This window comes from Gorilla gorilla, chromosome 9, assembly GCF_029281585.2.
Source record: "Gorilla gorilla gorilla isolate KB3781 chromosome 9, NHGRI_mGorGor1-v2.1_pri, whole genome shotgun sequence".
In the NCBI taxonomy this organism is placed as follows: Eukaryota; Metazoa; Chordata; class Mammalia; order Primates; family Hominidae; genus Gorilla; species Gorilla gorilla.
The window spans coordinates 24214191-24235865 of record NC_073233.2 but is presented as its reverse complement, the minus strand read 5'-3'; the positions used below and the strand labels follow the sequence as shown (position 1 = coordinate 24235865).

General features: G+C 43.3%; 1 protein-coding gene across 6 annotated transcripts in view; it reads left to right on the top strand.

The window, feature by feature from the left end:
- SERGEF (secretion regulating guanine nucleotide exchange factor) overlaps positions 1-21675 on the top strand; it is a 225000-nt gene that overhangs the window by 160293 nt on the left and 43032 nt on the right. The window contains exons 11-12 of one of the 6 annotated variants that reach the window (XR_008669777.2): positions 6074-6251; positions 7507-7568. The exons of 3 other annotated variants lie outside the window; for them this stretch is intronic. Coding sequence is in view for 2 of the 3 variants with exons in the window: in XM_055355970.2 (XP_055211945.1) it covers positions 6074-6141 (68 nt within the window). In the remaining variant the exon portion in view is untranslated. Of the gene's footprint in view, positions 1-6073; positions 7569-21405; positions 21525-21675 lie in introns of those variants that run through there. 2 more of the 6 variants (XM_063711029.1, XM_055355970.2) reach the window with 2 other exon arrangements.

Genomic DNA, 21675 nt, shown 5'->3' with positions numbered 1-21675 from the left:
TCTTATCCTACCCTCGGTCTGACCTTGGACCTCAGATCTAACCCTCACATTCTTCATCTGTAAAATGGAGATACTAACATCTACCAGGGTATTATGAGGATCAGATGAATAAATTGCTAGGGAAGTGTTTATGTAAATGCTGAGAGTTTCCCTGTTGCATCTGTACCTACTTCTTTGCTTTTCAGAATATCTTCTTTCCTGTTACCTTCCCTGACCCTGACTCCTTTTGTCCTTTATTATGATTTATGACATTTTTATCACTTAAAAGTCTGTGATAATCATGCTTAAGGCAGGAGGCCACTGAAATTCTTACATAAATAATTCCACCTACCTGAGCCAAATGGAGGGGGTGAGGTGGGGTGGTGTGTAGCAGATTTAGCAGCTGCTGAAGCTATAACCAAGAGAAGTCTCCTTGTCAGTCACAGGAATGAATCATTCAAATGGCTGCCTTGCTGGGTCCTTCCCAGAGCCAGAAGGTAAATTAGGGAGCAATGTTGCTTTCATTACTCATTAAGCTTAAAATGAAGCTCTGCCTCTTTGAAATGTAGCAAGGATTTCTGTTTGAAAGAGCATGGGTTCGGGAGTCAGACTGACCTGAGTTCATTCAATTCCCAGGATTGCCACTTAGTAGCTGAATGACCTTGGGCAAGTCATCTTACCTAACTGGGCCTCAGTTTCCTCCTCTGTACATGCATCCCAAGGTTATTGTGCAGCACAGATGAGATCATGGGTATAAAGGGCCCGGCATGGTACCACACACTCATTAGACTCTCAGCAGTTTTTACTTTGCTGTGTCTCCAAGCTGTGGGAATGAACACCTTAGGGAGGTAGATTTGATGGGGAGTGAAACAACCTGGTTTCCAGAGTGCAAAAGCAGAGAACTCAGTAATAGACATTTGAATCACAGGTCTATTTTTAGTTCAATCCAGCCTAAGATTTCAAAATGTGGGTTCTTCCTTGTGTCCCTTCATCCTTTCTGTGTAAGCAGTGGGGGTGGGGTTGTCCAGCTTCTCTGAAGGCACGTACTCCTGCCATTTCAGTCATATCTTTTTCCTCATTAGTGCCCAGCACAGTCACCTTGGATACATCAGCTTAAAAATCTGCAATAATGCATGAATGCAAGTGTTTTACTCTAGTCTTCAGCAAGATTCTGTCACTGCCACGCCAGCCTTTAACTCTCCAACTTTTAAAACTTTGGCGAAATTTCATCCATAACCCTCATCCATGTTTCTAGTATGGCTGACTTCATGACTTTGGGGAGTGCAGCAGTAAATACTTTTCTACCAGGTCCTGTCTGTCCCGTCCCTTCTCAAAATGCACATATCCCCACACAGGGCCCCACAGTCACAGAGCAGCCTCATGTGTGGGGGCTCTATAGAGCATCCTTGTACTCATGTGTCTTACAGAAGAGGGATGCAAACTACTAGATACACAGGAGACACATAATAATTAATGTTTGTTCATTTCTTCCTTGCAACAGCTCTCTGGTAAGTAGGAATGTGGTTTCAAGGTTAAGGGCACTGCATTTCAAATCAAGGAGACCAAGGTTTGAATCCTAACTCTGTAACTTAACAGTTATGTGACCTGGTACAAATTATTGAACTCTGAGCATAGGTTTCCTCTTCTGTCAGCTGGAGATAATAGTACCCATCTCACAGGACTGTAAGGAGGAGTGAAAGAATGCATGCAAAGCCCTCAGCACAGGGCCAGCACACGGTACAGATATATACATAATAATTGTGACAGTTTCACAGCAGAGGAAATACTGCCCTAGGGAGGTAAGCTAATTTATCTAAGGTAGGTATCATCCCTATTTTATGTAAAAGGACATCGAGGCTGAGTCAAGCATGTTGTCCAATGTTATATAGTGAATAAGCAGCAGAATGTGAACTACAACCCAGGTCTCCTGACACCTCAGCCAGGTCTCCTAACATTTCACCAGAAACCTCTGGAAAACTGAAATAAATGTCCCCCAGCCCATTAACAATTGCCCCCCTGGTGGTGGAATCCAAGCCCAGCTTCCCTTTTGCTGAATCCTGCTTTCTAGAAATAGGCTGCCAGTGAAAGATGTGTGCAAGTGTATATAGAAATGCATACATATATGTGATAGAGTGGGAAAATATCCCAGGGAGCCATGATTACCAGAGTACTCCAAGAATGCAGTATTTTGGTTAATGGATTTTTCTCAGAGTATTAACCTCTTGGTTTCAGGCCTTATTGAAAGTCATTATGAAATGCATTGCAAACATTCACTCTCTGATGCTAGAAGGAGCTGTCTAGTGAGCATAATTAAATTCTCTTTAAGTGACAGAGGATCTTGGCAGGATGTCCATTTATCACCAGAATGATCAGTTGTGCTGTTCAGGACTCTAATAACAACCCATATGTCTGTCTGGGTCTTCTACACTCATTATAACATTTAATCATTGCAACAGCCCTGTATGTGTACGTGTGTGTTGGGAGTAAAGGGCAGGATGGGAAGATGATTATCCCCATGTTGTTACTGAGGAGGCTAGGATTTAGAGAGCATGAATGTCCTGTTAGGCATCTGCTGTGGTTTGAATATGCTCCTCAAAAGTTCCTGTGTTAGAAACTTGGTCCCCAGTGTAACAGTGCTGGGAGTGGGGCCTTTGGAAGGTGATTGGGCCATGGGGGATCCACCCTTATGAATGGATTTATGTCATTATTGTGGGAGTAGGTTAGTTATTGCTGGAGTGGCTTTGTTAAAAATATAAGCTGTCTCTCGCATGTGTTCTCTTCTCCTTCCACCTGTCCACCCTAGCATGACCCTCACTAGATACCAGCACCATGCTCTTGGACTTTCCAGCCTCCAGAACTGTGAGCCAAATCAACTTCTTTATAAATTATCCAGCCTGTGGTATTCGGTTATAGCAACAGAAAAAAAGACCAGGAGAAGATCATGTATCTTGAAAGTAACAGAGGTAGAACTGAAATGACATTTGCTGAGACATAATATAGTAAAGCAGAAAAAAACATAGATTTTTGAGTAAGACATACTTGAGTTTAAATCCTGATTTTGCCACTTACTGATGGTATTGACCGTGAATAAATTAATCTCTCAGGTCCTAAGATTCCTCATCTGTAAAATGGGTCAAATAATATTTCCCTTGCTGGGGGTAATTTTAAGGATTCTAAATAATGTATATAAAGCAACCAGCATTGTGCCTGGTCAGAGTAGGTCCTCAGCACATGGAAGCTATTATTATTCTGTCTCCTGGTCCTGTGCTCTTTCCAGTCTACCAAGATGTCTACTACTGTAGATATAGAAGGTACAAGGGATTGGCCTTACCTGTCTTCAGCCCATCAAATGCTAGAAGTCTTTTCATTAGCCTCAAGGGTGGGGTTGGGGGGGTTGTTTTATCCCTTTCTAATAACAGAAGCTGGAGGCAGCTTTTATTCTATAGGTAAAACTTAAATAATTTTATATCAATACCAGAGCTGCTGCAAAGCAATAAAGTAAGTATCACATATGACTGTTGTTGATAGTAAGTGCCCAGAGTCAGGAAATGCTTTTTGGATTTTAAAAATGTGCATAGAATTTGACTAGGAGAACAAGAGATACTTCATGTAGGATCAAAGGTGTGGAGGTAAGACAATGTAAGATTTGCTCAGCTTGGCTAGAACAAAAATTGTCATTGGTAGGGGAGCATACATGATAAGGATGGAAAAATAGACTCGTATATAGAGCTTCACATGTGCATGTAAACACACACATGTTACTCACATCTCCTATACATGTACATTGCTAACCTAAAATACTTAGAATTGATTGGAAGCATTGGGTGAATAGATATTATTTCATCTCTCTATGATTTGTAGAAAAGCAATGTGGTCAGAAGAAAGAGAGCTAGAGTGGGAGTTGGGAGACCCAGATGTTGCTCTTGGTACTACCCCATTCGACTGTATAATCTGGACAAGACATGGAACCTCTTTGGGCCTTATCTCCTCATTTATAAAAACATCTGTGCCACTTTTGGAAAATCCTTTGGAGCTATTATCAAGAGCCTTGAAGATGTCCATTCACTTTCATTTATTAATTCATATCCTAGCATTCTCCTCTAAGGAAAGATCTTAAATAAGGAAAAAAACTTTATGGTTAAAGATGTTCATCATAGTCTTTTTATAATTTAGTAAAATTAGGAGCTACCTAATTTTACTAACGTGGTAATGAATAAAAGATGACCTATCTGCTTCACTAATTTGTAGTGTTTATTAAGTAAGAATTGCAGCATTGGTCATGTAAAAATGAAAACAAAAAGGCACATATGAAAAATATACTGGGAAATATACTTCCCAGTGTGGGAAGCATTGTTGATGTTATCCACACCCTTCATGATCCAGACCCAGATGTTCACACCAGCTGTCTTTGTGCCACCACTATTTACTGTATATGGTGACCTTAGGACATTTTCCTGGCAAATACCTTTCATCCCTGTATGCTTTTGTATGTCTGGTTCATTCCTTCTGAAATGCCCTTCACTCCCTTGTCTAGCTATGAATATCTGCTCTTCTTCTAGTCCAGCTCTGCAAATTTCCCTGACTTCCTAGGTGGAATCAGTTGCTCCTTCATCCTTCTTTCTATAAAATTTGTAACTTGGCTCTAACACATATGTCCTCTGTTACAGTCTTCTTGTTTGTTTCCGTCTCTGCACATAGACTGGGCCTTCCTTAGGGTCAGAATTGTGTTACCAACAAATCCCTAGGACTCAGCAAAGGGCCTGGCATTTAATAATCACTCAATATATGATTGAATTTTTACTTTTTTATTTTGATTTTTTGCTTTTCCATGTTTTCTGCATATTTTATAATGACTATGCATTGTGCTTATAATGGAAGAAAAATAGTAGTAATTCATTTACTCATTTACTTTAACAAGGTGACTGGCCTAGTTCAGAGGTTCTCAAACTTGGCAGTTCATCAGAATCACCTGGAGAGCTTATTAAATTGCAGATACCCTGGCCCTTAGACAGACTTCTTGAGTCCCAGTCTCCTGGGTAAGGACCTGGAATCAGTATTATTAACAGGCTACCAGTTATTGGGATGCTCAGCCATGTCTGAGAACCTTTGACCTCAGTACTGCTAAAGCCCTTTCAGCTTAAAATCTTCCTAATTCTTTGATTGGCCTTCTGTCCCTTGCTCCCCCTGCTATGAGAGGCTTTAGCTGGAGGGCATGTGGAGCAACAGGCCATACAATGGAGAATACCTGTACTAGCTTCATTATTGGGCTCCTCTTCTGTGCCAAAGACTGCTTTGTAAATAGCATTTTAAAATATCTATACAATCATACTTTAAGGTCAGTTTTATTTTCTCCATTTTACAGATGAGAAAACTGAGGCAAAGAGAAGTTGTGACTTTCCCAAGGTCAAATAAGAAAGCATTGGATGCTGTGTTTCAATTCAGTTCTGTCAGACTTCAAAACTGGATCTAGAATTTCCCTCACTGCCCCTCCCTGTCCCCCTTCCCCCCAAATAAAGGAACCCCAGCAGGGTCACATACAGCCCTGCTGAGTGCAGACACGCTCTGCCGTCTGCTCAGGCATGTGGAATTAGCATCCTTGGGCAGCAATGCACCACATAAGCAGAGGCTTGCAGCTCACCAAATGTGCTCTGGTGCCCACCCACCTGCTTACAGGGTGCAGTGAAGCAGTGGAATTCAATTTGCGGCAGTGACCTAAGAAGAGCTATTTTTAGTAAGAAAGTAGGTCAGGGGCTGCAGCGGTGCTGCCTGATAAAGGAACAGCCTCCCCTGTCACCAGGAGGCTTGCTCACTTCTCGCACAGCCAGTGTGGAGGTGAGGCGCAGATCTGACATCCTCACATGACTGCAGTTGTAATCATTACTGTGGAGCCACTAGGGGGTAATACACACACACATCTAAGACACAGAGGCTGTTGTCTGGGTTTGCTTAAGGTCTTGGCCCTAGTCTTCCTCAGGAGATTAGAATCCCTTCAGGAAACACCTCTAACATGGTAGGAGGCTCATCTATTATATACCTGCTACATGTCAGCCACCATTCTGGGTTTGATATGCATTCTCTCATTTAATCTTTGCAGTATCTCTGCAAGGTAAGAATTATTATCCCAGTTTTGCTGATGTGGAAATGGAGTTGCAGAGAAATTAAGAGATATACCCAAGATCACACTGTTCATGTGTCATGGAGCCATATTTTGAATCCTGTGAGAGACTTCAGTGCTGATGATCGGATGACCAGACTATCAAACCATGCTGGAGGTGATTTTTTTAATTACCATTCTGCCTCTGCCCCGTTTTGTTCAATACTTCAGAGAAAAAAAAAAATACAAAGATGGCGTTCTCCATCTGAACTTATCTGAATCAGGACAGGAAAGACCCAGGACACAGACCCTTTCCCCAGAGAGGAGAGAATACATCTCTACGTACTGCTGCTCAATCATCAAGCCCAGTAGTTGCCAAAAACAAACCAACCACCTGATTTCCCTGGGCCTGGAGTGTTTCAGAATCCTCTGCCCCACTTGTTCTGCCGTGTATTAACTGCAGAGCTGTGGCAAATTGCAAGGCACTCATTGGCGATACACAGGTGGACGTGAGCTTGTTAACAGAATGCAGTAATTGACATATCGTGATTCATTATGTACAGCACGAAGGACTCTAGTAGAAGTCCACTTTGTGGCCAAGCGCTGCTGGCACCACCAACCTTGAGAATTTGTTCCTGGCTCTGTTCTGGCTCCCCAGCTGGAGAGCACCATCCCTTTAGGGGCCAGAAGCAGTCTGTGGCTTCAGTCTTATCTGCCCCTACCTCCAGGCAAAGAGTAAGGATACTTCCCTGGTCCCAGGCTGCATGATGTTGGAAGGAGATTATTTGTTCATTCATTCATTCAACAAGCATTTTAAAAAATCTGACCAGTAATGCAGTGGAGAACAAGACAGATAGTTCCTGCCCTTCCAGAACTTAATCACCTGGTGACTATCAGAACTGCAAATTTCTAAGCACCCAATTCCCAGTTCTATAGACCTGGAAGTGGGCCCTCTCTGGACCTTAGTTTCTTTATCATCAAATGAGTAAAAAAGAGAGAATTGCATTGGTCAATCTCTTTTAGCTCTAAGATTTCAGACTCTGTGGTTATGGATTATAAACATGAGTCACAGGATCAATCTTAGTCATTTGTATCCAGTGCCAAAGGAAAAAAAATGAAAATCTCAAATTTCAGAATCTGGATGGGAAACATGGACACAAGCTAATTCAATTTCTTCACTTACAAATGGGAAAAATGAGGCTAAAAGAAGGGTGTGTCTTGCCTAGTATATCAGTGAACAGAGCCAGGATGGAGAGGCCAGTCAGCTGAGCCCAAGTCTTGAGACACCCCATTCCTACTGAGGCTGCCTCTTCACCAAGCACTGCTGCTGTGCCCCTGTTTGGAACCCTTTCTGCACTTGGCTTTTCTAACAGTGAGCTCTACTGAGTCTTCTACTTACGCCTCTAACCACTGCTTCTGTGTTTCCTTATCAGCCCCAGGGCCGATGGCCTGAGAGTAGAAGAAGGAGTAGGCTTTGATAGCTGAGCCCCCAAAGGTAAATCAAATTTAACTTTGTTATGCTAAGGCTGTAAGAAAAAATGGACATGAAGAAGTTGAAGCAGAGCATGTAGAGTTTGCTGACAGAGTTCTCGAACAAGCAGTTACAGAGGCAAACCACAGTGAAACAACAGAAGAAAGGAACCTGGTGGAGATGGCTGCTGAGAAGTTGCTCCATGAACTCAGAGGACCTATAGAAGGGCCTACCTACACTCATTGTCTTAGAGCAGCCTTGCTAACCCACGGGCAGCGAGCTGCATGTGGCCCAGGACAGCTTTGAATGCAGCCCAACACAAATTTGTAAACTTTCTTAAAACAGGGGTTTTTTGTTCTGTTTTTTTGTTTGTTTGTTTGTTTGTTTGTTTTTAAGCTCATTAGCCGTTGTTAGTGTACTTTTTGTGTGGCCCAATTCTTCTTCCAGTGTGGCCCAGAGACGCCAAAAGATTGGACACCTCTGGCTTAGAGCCTCTCTATACCTCTGGCCCATGTCTGTCTTCTACATGTAGCCAATGAAAGGAATCTAAAGCTGGAAGGGCAGGGGACCTTTCTGATGCTCTTGTGAGGCAAAGGGATTGAGATCACTGCAGAGAAGCTGGCAACAGGAGGCCCATCATTTTTTCAGTGGGCAGGACGTCTCCATTCTGGGTGGAGGAAGATGCAAGGCTTTGGCAAATACTAAAATGCTTGTTTGTCTATTGCTCTTTCTTTATGTCCATCACAGTCTGGGAACCAGTACCTTGAAGCACTATCCTTGATTAATTTATAATTTTCTGCCCTATACTGACTGCCTAGGAAAGAGGTGGTCAGAGGTATGAGAGGGTGAAAATACTGTTCTTGATTATGAAAGCCCGTGGATAATTTTAGTCTTTTAAATTGATTTGTTATTTTCCAAGCTTTATTTTTATAAAAAGTCATTTTTCAGTAAACATATAACATTGTCAAGAACTACCTAATCCATGTACATAAAATGTCATGTGAATGTATAAATATATATATAATGTATAAAAATAAAATTATTCTAATTTTTAAAAAATGACTAAAGGTCATTTGGCTGTGAATTGGATACCTGAGTCTGAAGTATTGATTCCTGTGTGTCCTTGAGCTAGTCACTTGCCCTTTCTGCCCCTCTGTTCTCATATCTATAAAGTGAAAGGTCTGGATCAGTGGTTTTAGTCACCTGGCCTATTCTATCAAATCACTTGGGATAATTATTAAACATATACATTCCTGGGCCCACTTCCAGATCAATAGATTTGGGAATTGGGTGCTTAGAAATTTTTAGTTCTGATAGTCCTCCAGGTAATAAATTCCAGGTGATGTAGCCAGGTTTTGAGTAGTTGTCTTCCTTGAACCCCTCTGGTTCTGATGTTTTAGGATCCTTTGCCTTCTTTCTCTCTTGCTCAGTTTCCCATTGTTCTCTTTTCCTTTTTTCCCTAGAGTGCTCCTCTCACTAGACTGTGAACCTCTGAGGAGGAGGGGCTGTATCTTACCCATCTCTTTATCCCCGTCCTCCAGCGCAGTGTCTGACACACTGGTCGTGCTCAGTGAACAGTGGGTGCAATGAAGGGAAGGAGGGAATGAATGGGCTCTCATGGCTTTATACCACCTATACACATCCAAGTAATGTCCTTAATGTTTCCTGCATCCTCAGTCATTATAGATTTCTTCAGAACAGTAAATGGAAAGACCACAGACTTTGGAATCTAAGAAAACTGGATTTGAATCTCAACTCTTTCTCTTACTGTGTAGTGATTTCTCCTAAGTCATTTAATCTCTTTAAACTACAGTTTCCTTGATTGTAAAATAAGGAGAATGGCACCTGTTGCTTGAGATTGTTGTTAGGATTGACTTACTACATGAAAATATGGATGCAGAGTGCTTGACATATAGTAGGAACTCAAGTATCTCAGCTTCTTTTCTTCCTTTACATGCCCAGTGGTGAGTGACAGTAAAAGAAGGGAGGAAGACTCAGAAGAATAGATCAACCCCAAGCCAGGCCGCAGAGGATGACAATATAGTTCATTGTCATCTCCTGGCTTCCTGCAACACTGAGGTTCTCACTGAGGCCCAGGCATCTTGGTGGATCCCCACTTGCTCAACCCTGGGCATATCAGAATTCAGACTTAGAATCTCCTGACTTTAAGTGTGGCCTGTTCTCTCTGTTTCTGAGAGCTACAGGAGATAGAGAAGTAACAAAAGAAATTCAAGGAACTATTATAGGTTGGGGATCCTTATGCAGGCTTGATGTCTGGGCTTGCTGTGAGAAACTCAAGTTCATTTCAAATGGTTGGTTCTCAGGGCTAAAAATCTGTGCATTGGTTTCGTTAGCATATCAACTCCTCTCTTCACACACTCTGTGTTGGAACTGCCACAGCATGCTGCTTTTCATAAAAGTCTCTCTTTCAAACCAAGTCCAGCTGTTTCAGTCCTAGAAGGCAGCCAGATTAGTTCTCTTCTGGGCAAAATGGTAAGTGCTTATCACTCCCCACAATGCCTCCAGCACCACAGAAATAACAGCCACCCTTTACTGAGTGCCTACTGTGCTTGAGTCCTTTGACATCACTATGAGTGGTTATTATTAGCTCATTTTATAGGGCAGTAGGTTATGATTAAGACTGTAGACTTTCAAGTTTGACCAAGGTTCAAATCCTGGCCCCACCATATTTTAGCAAGTCCTCTCTGAGTTTCTGTTTCTTATTAGCAAAAAAGGGCTAGTAATGTATACCTCATAGTACTGAAAGGATTAACTGAATACCGCATGCATGGTCTTGGTACCACGCCTAATGCGTGGTAAGTAAATCCTCAATAAATGTAACTGTGGTAATGATGGCAATGCTGTGGTGTCTTCATCTATAGAAGGTGGTTCACTGTAGTGGATACCAGAGAGATAAGGAGAGGTGGCAAAAATATCAACAGTTTCTGTTAGTCTAAGCCAGACTCAAGAGAACCTCAGAAATACTATTAGAAAGGGACCTGATATGATTGCTTGGAATAAACTCAGTGAATAGCTGCGGTGTATTATTCATTCCGCAGATTTTTATTGACTATCTACTATGTTTCAGGCCTTATGCTAAAAGCTGGAGATACTATGATGATAAAACAGACATGATCCCTCGCCCTCAAGGAGCTTAAGTCTTATGGAAGGACTCAGACACTGTTAAAAAAAAAAATTGCACCAGTCATGTAAAATTACAGACTAGGATAAATGCTACGAAAGAAAGGGACAAGGTACTATGAGAATGTATGATAGGGGTCCTCACTTACTTCACATGATCAAGGATAGCTTTGCTAAGGAATTGACATCTGAGCTGAGATCTGAAGGATCACTAGGAGTTATAATTAGATGAAAGGAGTGGGTAGGGTGGAGAGAAAGCTTTCTAGGCATATGGACAAATATGGCCCCCATGGTGAGAGGCAGCTTAGCGCTTTCAAAGAAGTGAGAAGGTCAATATGATTTCAGTACAGAGAAAAAGCTGGAGGGGGAGATTAGGTTCTTGCAGGCCATGTGAAGAGTTTCTTTTCCTTTTATTCTAAGCTCATAGTAATCATAGAAGGATTTGAAGCAGAGGTGGTTATGTGTATGTTACTCATGGGGAGGGCATTATGCTCAATTTGACATTTACAATAGATCTTTCCAACAATGGCCTTGAGAATGGATGGAGGGTGCAAAAGTGGATGTGGCAAAACCAGTTAAGGAGCTTTTGCAATGGTCCCAGTAAGAAATCATGCTGGATAGAGTGAGAGAAGTAACAGTGGAGATAAGAAGGACAACATGGTTTGAGATATTTAGCAGGTAAAATTAGTAGGACTTGATGATGGATTGAATGTAGCTGTGAGGAAAAGAAAGATGTGAAGCATAAGCCCCAGGTATCTGGGTGCATAAGTGGGAATGGCCCTGCCATTCGCTAAGCTAAAAATAAAAAGTAGAAGGTGAACAGGTTCGGAGAGGAAGATCTGATCTGAATTTGAACACACTGCACTAGAGGTGCCTTTTAGACATCTGGGTATGGATATTCCATGCCCATGGCCACCAAGGGTAGGCCACAATGGCCTTAGGATGCCCCGAGAAATCTGACCCAGATCCAGCCTCTCTGGGGGTCAGCCTTGTTTAGTAGCTGGCCTGAGGACTCATGGTTTGCTTCCCACCCTTGTGGTTCTATTTCCTTACCAGAGTATCCTGAAAAGGGAGAATTCAGCCTAAGAAGGAACAGGAACAGTCTGGGGAGAGACTCTGCTGCTTTAGGGGAAACAGTTTAGATATTGATGCATGTTGTTTGAGATGTTTTTCCAAATCTGTGATTGAGATATTTGTGTTTGACATGTGTGCTTTTATTTACTAAAATATTTGCTATTAATATATATCTACTATATGGTAGACACAATGTCAAGTCAGAAAGGACCCGTGGTACTTCAGAAGCGACAGCCCCAGAACCCATCTGGCTTTGCTGTTCTTGTGATTTTAGAGAATACTAAATCTCTAGGATGCTGAGCTGCTGACTTTTCATCAAGGGAACCTGTCCTTGAGTTCAGGGGGTTGGCTTGTCAGGGGCTTCTTCTGCAGCTGCAACTCTTCAATCTGTCTTTGAGGGCCTCTCTTCTGCAGTCTCCCTAGACAGTAACTACATCAGTTCTCCACTTTGAACAGGGCTCAAAGTGGTACTCTGAGCCACCCCACCTTACCACTGCTATGTGTTCTGGTTTGTTGCCTGAAAGCAACTCTTTGTGTCCAGGTTAGCAGGTGAGGGTGAGAGAAGTGTCAGAGGAGGTTTCGTGTCCTTCTGTAGAACAGCAGAGGATAGCTGGACTGGCGGGCAGGAAGGTGGGTGGTGGGCAGAGGTGTGACTCATCCAGCCCTGGCACCATGTGATAGGATCTGTGAATGCCCATGTGAAATAGATACATGCTTTAAGAACATTTGCCTTGTGAAAATCTAAACTCACAAGCCACATGAATTTGGAACCGCGATTACCATCACAAAAGGGAGCTGGTATCCTTTAAAATATCCTGTAGTGTATCTAAAATACAGTGCAGTGAGTGATGAAATATTTATGCCAGTTTAGGCACTCAGGGGAAGCTGGCATTCTCTATGTCAGTGGAACAAAGAACCTCTTATAACTGGAGCAGATGGTGAGCCCCTGTCAGGGCAGGTGTTCCTGCAGAGGCCAGACAACCACATGTCAGGTGGGACAGAGGGACTGCTTCCCATGGTGGACTGAGAATCGCAGCTTTAAGATTCTCTGATTCTTGGCTTTGCTTTCTGTCTTGAAAAGTAAGTCTGCCTTAGGCAAATCTGCCAAGGACAGATGTGTCCTTGAAGTCAGAAGGACCTAGGCTAAATCTCAGCTCCACCTCTTCTAGCTATGTAAATTAGGCAGGTGGCTCTCTGAACCTCCTTCTTCTAGTCTATAAAATTAGGTTTATAATACCTTGCAGAGTTTTGTGTGTGAGGGTCAAATGAGTTAAGTCCAGGAGCCAACACCTCAGGATGTGAGGCGGGGAGAAGGCTTCGGAGCCTCTGATCAGCTGGCAGCCCTGTGGCATGTGCGCGTGGATGGTGTGCACATGGCTTGAGTTTGCATGCTCTGCACAGGGAGAACATTCATTGCTCCACAGAACACAAATTCAGGGCATGTGTCAGCTCACTGGCAGCCTGGGGTAGGCTGGGACACGCTGTCCTGTTTCTGCCTGAGGACTGACACCGGCTCAGCAAACAGCCCACCCATCTTAAGTTTCCCCAAAGAACTCAGTCTTCGTTACAGAGAAATCCTTTCAGGTGCTGAGAGTGGCATGTTTCTTGCAATCTGACCCCTGGAAGAATTCTGACCGTGTCCCTTTCCCATGCCAACTCTTTACTAAAGCCGATTTTATGAGGAATTATTTTTCTAATGTGTTGGATAAAATCCTAAAGCATGTCTCTGATGGTGTCTTAGGAGGTTCACGATGTTTTTATTTTCATGGGGAGCATTAAGAGGATACAGACTAGGCTTTTGTTGGGGCAAGCATAGTCATTGTAAACTAGAGGCTGCTTGCTGCCTGCAAAATCCTTGACACCCAAGGCAAAATTCTGGCTTCATATGTCACCATCTAGCATACCTGAATCACTCCAACTTGAAGACATTTGTCCCTGTTCAGGGTATCCATCATAGTCATCACGGTTCCATCTGTGTACACAATAAAGCTCTGTATTTACCAGTTATTTTATCTGCCTAGCCTCCCTGTGGGCTCTGTAGGGCAGGGTTCTTGGCCCTTTTATTCAGATTAAGAGAACATGGCTCTGCAAGGTGCAATAGTTTGTCTGAGGTCACCCAACTAATTATTGGCAGGGCTGTTTTTCAAATCCTGGTCTTCTAAGGGGCAGCCTGACATAATGTAAACACCATCCAGCATTTACATCCCACCAATGGCACTCACGAGCTGTATGACCTTGTGCAAGCTAGTTATTGTAAGTAGTTATTGATATTAATAATTAGAGCACCTGGCATGGTAGTAGGTGCTCTACACTGTATCTCATTTTCATTCTCACACTAGACCTGTGAGAGGGGTTTTATTATTATCGGTTTTACAGGTAAGCATCCTGAAATTCAGAGTGCTAAAGTAGCTTTCCCTGTCTGAGCCCCAGTTTCTCTATAAAATAAGAATATTAATATCTCCCTGGGAGGGTGATGATAAGGGCTGAATGAGATAATGTGTGTAAACTGCCCAGCACAGAGCCTGGAATAGAGGAGGTGCTCAGTCAATACTTGTTTCCTTTCCCTAGTTCCTCCTCTGACTTCTAATCTAGTGGTCTTTCTACTGCACCCCACTAAATACATTTGGAAGCTAAGGTCATGCTTAAGTCCTCTCCATAGCTCTCTCTATCACACTCTTCCCTACTGCCCAGAGGCCACTTCAAGTCTCTCTGTCAGATACCGCCTGTTTAGTTTTATGCCAGTTCAGGAAACATCATCCTTCCCTGGCATGCTGCACCCCTGACATTTGCCCCAGGGCTGTGTTCTGGACCGCTAAAGCCTACCCTGGCCTCTCTAGCCACAGGGCTTTCTTCTTTCCTAGCTTTCTCTAAGGCAAAAACAGGTTGCTTCCCTTACTTTGACATTTTACCTGGACTCTTTCGTGTTGTTATGTTGTGCTTCATGAGAGGCCACATATGGCACCCAGGTCTTCTGACTTCTAGTGTTGTGCATGCCCTGAAGGTTACTATCTTCGTCTATTTGGTGTTTGTATCAAGGAATACCTAAGACTGGGTAATTTATAAAGAAAAGAGGTTTATTGGCCAGGCGCGGTGGCTCACGCCTGTAATCCCAGCACTTTGGGAGGCCGAGGCGGGTGAATCACAAGGTCACGAGTTCGAGACCAGCCTGACCAACATAGTGAAACCCCTCCATCTCTATTAAAAATACAAAAATTAGCCGGGCGTGGTGGCAGCACACACCTGTGATCCCAGCTACTCAGGAGGCTGAGGCAGGAGAACCGCTTGAATCCGGGAAGCAGAGGTTGCTGTGAGCCAAGACAGTGCCACTGTACTCCAGCTTGGGTGACAGAGCAAGACTCTGTCTCAAAAAAAAAAAAAAGAAAGAGGTTTACTTGGCTTATAGTTCTGCAGGCTGTATAAGAAGCATGGCGCCGGCCTCTGCTTGGTTTATGGTGAGGGCCTCAGGCTGCTTCCACTCATGACAGAAGACAAAGGGGAGCCAACATATGCAGAGATCACATGGTGAGACGGGAAGCAAGAGAGAGGGGAGGTGCTAGGCTCTTTTTAACAAGTAGCTCTCCCAGGAACTAATAGAGTGACAACTCACTCCCCACAGAGGGCATCCAACTATTCGTTAGGGATCTGTCCCCCTTTACCCAAACATCGCGCTTCAGGCCTGTACCTCCAATATTGGGATCAAATTTCAACATGAGGTTTAGGGGGACTCATTCATTTGGCTTTCAATAAATATTCATTTATTTATCACTTACTCAGCCAGACCCTGTGTTAGACAAAATAGTAAGTGCTGTAGTACTCAATTAGTATAGATCAAATTAATAGCTAGTTTCAGCTCCTAAACTTGGGGATGGGGGTGTGGGGTGTGGTAAGGAAGAAGAGAAGGGTATTACCTGGCAGTGGGTAGACTTCAGAGGTAATAGACCTGACTGCCAGGATGTACCTCCATAAATTTGAGGGACTATAGATAGAGGCTAGTTCTTATACCTCTAAAAGATAGCTTGGAGAAGTGAAAAGGGGAGCTATTTCTAAATGATTCATTCATTCAGCAGTCTTTTAGCAAGTACCTTGTTTGTGGCTGGTGTTCTGCTGGTGGTGAATAAGATAGGGCTCTTTTCTTCTGGACTCCCCTTCTCTCTGGAGAGGTAAACTTGTAGATAGGTGAATCTCAGTGAGTGGTATAATGGCAAAGAAGAGTCCAGGGAAGGTGGGAACTTCGAAGGACGGGACTTACTTTTCATAGGGGAAGTAAGGGAAAGTTTCATAGAGAAACTGCACCTCAGAAGGGGATTAGGCAAGAGAGCATTCCAGAAAAGGGAATAACACTTGAAAAGGCCCAGAATCCTTAAGGAAAGGAGTATATTCAAGAAATAGAAAACAAGACAGTGTGTTTAGGAGATATGCACTGATGTGTTACATTATTGATTGTACCATGAAGGTCTTTGTGTGGCATGTTGAGGGTACTGGACTTAATCCTTTAGGCATCAGGAACCAATAGAGGTCTTAAAGCTATAGTCTAGTTGATGGAAAGAAAATAGCTGTTCTATTGAATACTAACCAATCAAATCCCCATTTTCTACTGAGTCTGGATGCAGCCTCAGAAATATTCTCATGAAGGAGGCATGAAAGTATGAGGCTTTCAAGTAACCCAGTCCAGTAGACCTTGAGTGGATGCCCTTGGCCCATATACCTGTAGTGATCCAGTAAATGCAAGGCCTTCTTGCCCAGTGGACATTGGTCCTTTTCTCCAGGAAGCTCTTCTGAACAGAAAGTCTAGCTCTTTTGAAGAGGATAAAATGTGCTGGGCTAAGGAATCAGGAAGTAGCTATTAGTCTGTAACCTCACTGGTGGCTGTGATTGTCTTTGCCAGCTCTGTATCCCTAGAATCCAGCACGAAACTTGGCACATGGTATGTGCTCAGTGATGTTTGCTGAATAAATAACAAGGAAAAGAAACTAATCAACTCTCTACCTAACCAGTCAACCATCCAACCTGGGTTCTAATTCCAGCTCTTAAATTTTCATTCTCTCAGCTATACAACCACCTGGTTGTTCTCTAAGGCCTTTCACACCCTAGGATTGTAGGATGATGAATAGTTCAGAGCAAGCCCAGTTATCATTTATAATTCTAATATGCCTCAAATTTAATCAGAATAAAATATCAAAACCAGCACTACTTTACAACATTTCAGATATGCCGTCTAAAAACAGAACCTGCGTCTGTCTCAGAGTTGTGAAGAAAATGTATTAAGTTATATTAAACAGCAAGATTGTCCTTTTTGTAGGAAAAAAATAAATTAAATCTTGTCTTCCTGACTGGGGATTTTAATTGGGATTTGAGTCAATTTGATCCAAATTTGAGCATCCATCCAGAGAACATTTATTGACATCTGCTATGAGCAAGGTTTTGTGCTAGGCATGAGGGAGATAGGAAAATGAATAAGATACAGGTCCTTCCAGGCAGGAATTGATGGTGTAGTTAGGGAGATAAAACATATACATGCTTGACCCTGACCCAGATGGACAGAGAATAAGCAGAGACAGTCCAGATCCAGGGGTAGGAGTGTCAGAGGAGGAAATCCCTTCCAAGTACACCATATATGTAGGAAGTCTGCCTCTTACCACAACCCTAGGACTCAGAATTTAGACGGAGCTATTGTGGCTATGAGGATATGCTCTGTGGATTGTGCTCTGTGCCATGCAACTGCCTGGAGCTTACAGTCATCCTCAGCCATCAAGTTGAGCACCTCAGCCCAAACTGGTATTGGCAACGAAAATCATCTTAGGCCTTAATGAACAGTGTGCACATACTACACTGCCAAGCTTGGTAGCATCTTTTTGTGGCTTGTATCCTTGGAGTTGATTTCCAGAAAAAGTTGTTCACTGTAACAGGAATTTGTATTTCTTGTTTTATAAGACTGGAAGCTATTAATAATATTTGTCCAATGTGTGCTCTTCTCTGCCTTGGCTGCCACTGAAATTCAGGACCTAGCTAAAATGGGATCATCCACTTTCCAACATTTATCCAACAATTATTTGTCAAGTGATTCTCTGTGCAAGGCCCTGTGCTAAGTGGGTAGGAGACACACACAGGCTGTGCTCTCAAGGAGCTGACAGAAGATGTGTGAACCAGGCCGAGGGGAACTGAAATACCAGCTGAGAGAAGTACTAGAGGGATCAGAGCAGAAAAAGTTTGATTTTAGCCTATGGGCACAAAGAGAAAAACGTAAAAGAGATCCATGTGATTTGGACCTCAAAAAGGTAGGAATCGTACACATTGAAATAGGTGTAGTAGGATTTCTAAAATAAAATAATGACCAAAGTATTGAGGAAGCAAAAAACTTCAGGCTTGTTTAGGAAAGTAGGAATACTTCAGTTTGGCTAAGGGGAACAGGCTTAGAAAAGGTTAGGATCAGATCATCACAGAGGGCCTCCTCCTCAGATGTTCCAGGGTAAAGCATTTATATATTTAATTCTATGGGCAAAAAGATGCCTGCTTAAAAACTTAGTAAGTTTAATAAGTTTTTAAGCAGGTGTGAGTTGGAAAAATCCTAGAGTTGGAAAGGATTTTGGATATAACCTAGTTCAGCCTCCATCTGTATTAGTCCATTTTCATGCTGCTGATAAAGATATACCCGAGACTGAGCAATTTACACAAGAAGGAGGTTTAGTTGGACTTAACAGTTTCATGTGACTGAGGAAGCCTCACAATCATGATGGAAGGCAAGGAGGAGCACCTCACGTCTTACGTGGGTGGTAGACAGGCAAAAAAATGAGAGAGCTTGTGCAGGGGAACACCTCTTTTTAAAACCATCAGATCTTATGGGACTTATTCACTATCATGAGAACAGCATGGGAAAGACTTGCCCCCATGATTCAATTACCTCCCACCAGGTCCTTGTCACAACACGTGGGAATTCAAGATGAGATTTGGATGGGGACATGGAGCTAAACCATATCATTTCACCCTGGCCCCTCCCAAATCTCATGTGTCCTCACATTTCAAAACCAATCATGCCTTCCCAACAGTCCCTCAAAGTCTTAACTCATTTTAGCATTAACTCAGAAGTCCACAGTCCAAAGTCTCATCCGAGACCAGGCAAGTCCCTTCTGCCTATGAGTCTGTAAAATCTAAAGCAAATTAGTTACTTCCTGGATACCATGGGGTTACAGGCATTGGGTAAATACAGTCATTCCAAATGGGAGAAATTGGCCAAAACAAAGGGCTACAAGCCCCATGCAAGTCCAAAATCCAGCGGGGCAGTCAAATCTTAAAGCTCCAAAATGATCTCCTTTGACACTGTGTCTCACATCCAGGTCACTTGATGCAAGAGGTAGGTTCCCATAGTCCTGAGCAGCTCCACCCCTGTGGCTTTGCAGGGTACCGCCTCCCTCTTGGTTATTTTCCCGGGCTGGGGTTGAGTGTCTGCAGCTTTTCCAAGCACACAGTGCAAGCTGTCATTGGATCCACCATTCTGGGTTCTGGAGGATGGTGGCCGTCTTCTCACAGCTCCACTAGGCAGTGCCCCAGTAGGGACTCTGTGTGGGGGATCCCACCCCACATTTTCCTTCTGCACTGCCATAGCAGAGGTTCTCTATGAGGACCCCACCCCTACAGCAAACTTCTGCCTGGGCATCCAGGCTTTTCTATACACTTCTGAAATCTAGACGAAGGTTCCCAAACCCCAGTTCTTGACTTCTGTGCACTTGCAAGCTCAACACCACGTGGAAGCTGCCAAGGTTTGAGGTTCGCACCCTCTGAAGCCACGGCCCAAGCTCTACATTGGCCCCTTTCAGCCAGTGCTGACATAGAGCACCAAGTCCCTAGGCTGCACACAGCACAGGGACCCTGCTCCCAGCCCACAAAATAATATTTTCCTCCTAGACCTTCTGGCTTATGATGGAAGGGGCTGCTCTGACATGCCCTGGAGACATTTTTCCCCCTTGTCTTGGGGATTAACATTTGGCTCCTCGTTACTTATGCAAATTTCTGCAGCTGGCTTGAATTTCTCCTCAGAAAATGGGATTTTCTTTTGTAGTGCATTGTCAGGCTGGAAAATGTCAGGTATTTTCCAAACTTTTATGCTCGGCTTCCCTTATAAAGCTGAATGATTTTAACAACACCAAAGTCACCTCTTGAATGTTTGCTGCTTAGAAATTTCTTCCGCCAGATACCCTAAATCATCTCTTTCCAAAGTTTCACAAATCTCTAGGGCAGGGACAAAGTACCGCCAATCTCTTTGTTAAAACATAACAAGAGTCACTTTTGCTCCAGTTCCCAACAAATTCTTCATCTCCATCTGAGACCACCTCAGCCTGGATTTCATGTCCATATCATTATCAGCATTTTGATCATAGCCATCCAACAAGTCTCCAAGAAGTCTCTAGGGAGTTCCAAACTTTCCCCACATTTTCCTGTCTTCTTCTGAGCCCTCCAAACTGTTCCAACCTCTGCCTGATACCCAGTTCCAAAGTCACTTCCACTTTTTCGGGTATCTTCAGCAGCACCCCACTCTACTGGTACCAATTTACTGTATTAGTCCGTTTTCACACTGCTAATAAACACATACCTGAAACTGAGCAGTTTACCAAAGAAAGAGGTTAAATTGGACTTACAGTTCCACGTGGCTGGGGACGCCTCACAATCATGGCGGAAGGCAAGGATGAGCAACTCACATGTTATGTGCATGGTTGCAGGCAAAAAATGAGAGAGCTTGTGCAGGGGAATGCCTCTTTTTAAAACCATCAGATCTCATGAGACTTACTGACTATCATGACAACAGCACGAGAATGATTTGCCCCCATGATTCAGTTACCTTCCACTGGGTCCCTCCCACAACATATGGGAATTCAAGATGAGAGTTGGATGGGGACACAGCCAAACCATATCACCATCTCACACATAATGACAGAATCCCAAAAGGGGAAGTTACTAACCCAAGGTCAGACAACTAGTTAATGATGGTGCTGGAGCTGGGGCCAGAACCAGATCTTCTAGCTTCAGATATAGTGGACTTTTTACACTCTATGATGAAATCTATGCTCTGGGAAGATTAATGAGGCTTTCTAGGGGAGGTAGTTTGAAGGAGAGGCAAGAGTCAGGGAGAGCCTTGAGATGTTTTTACAGTTCAGATGAAAGGTAATGCACAAGGTCTTTAATTAGGGCTTTGGAAGTGGGCTGATGAAGAAGGGGCTGATGGGAGAGAACATAGAGGTCCAGTCAGCAGGACTTGGATGTGGAAGACAGACAAGAGGGAAACTTACCCTGTCTTCAGTTATTGTTCTTTACTGAATTGTCCATTTGGTAGGCTATCTCAAAGTGGAAAAGAAAGGGTATAGAGCCAAGATAAATACATCAAACACTTCCAGTATTTCCCCAAATGAGCCTCTTTGCAACTGTTGTTGTTGTTCCTCTTCCCTAGAAGGCCTAATTCTTTTCCAGAACCTGGCCTTCCAGCTCTTAAGTCCTCAGAAATGGGATCCATTTGCCAGCTACTATTCTGGCTTCATGATTTTACTCATGGGCTCTTGGAACTGCCATCATTGTCTGAGTGTGTCCCTGGTTTTGGCTTTGCCACCAGGCCCCATGAAAGTGCCATACATGTGACTTGCCTCCCATCCTGTGACTCTAGGTTTGAAACCAAAGCCCTGAGACAACCTGCAACCCATGCTGACCTCCAGAATAGGCCAGGCACGCAGCCTGAAGGAGAGCGCTGGACTGGACTTTAATTGTGTAGAGGTCTTGCCCCAGGTCTGTAGACCACTTGCGTCAGAATCACCTGGGGAATATTAAAATGTGGGTTTCTGGGCTCCATCTCATCCTGCTGAATCAGAATCTCTGGAGGTAGGTGACAGGAACTTGTATTTTTGACAAGTGCACCAAGTGATTTTTATTTACCTAA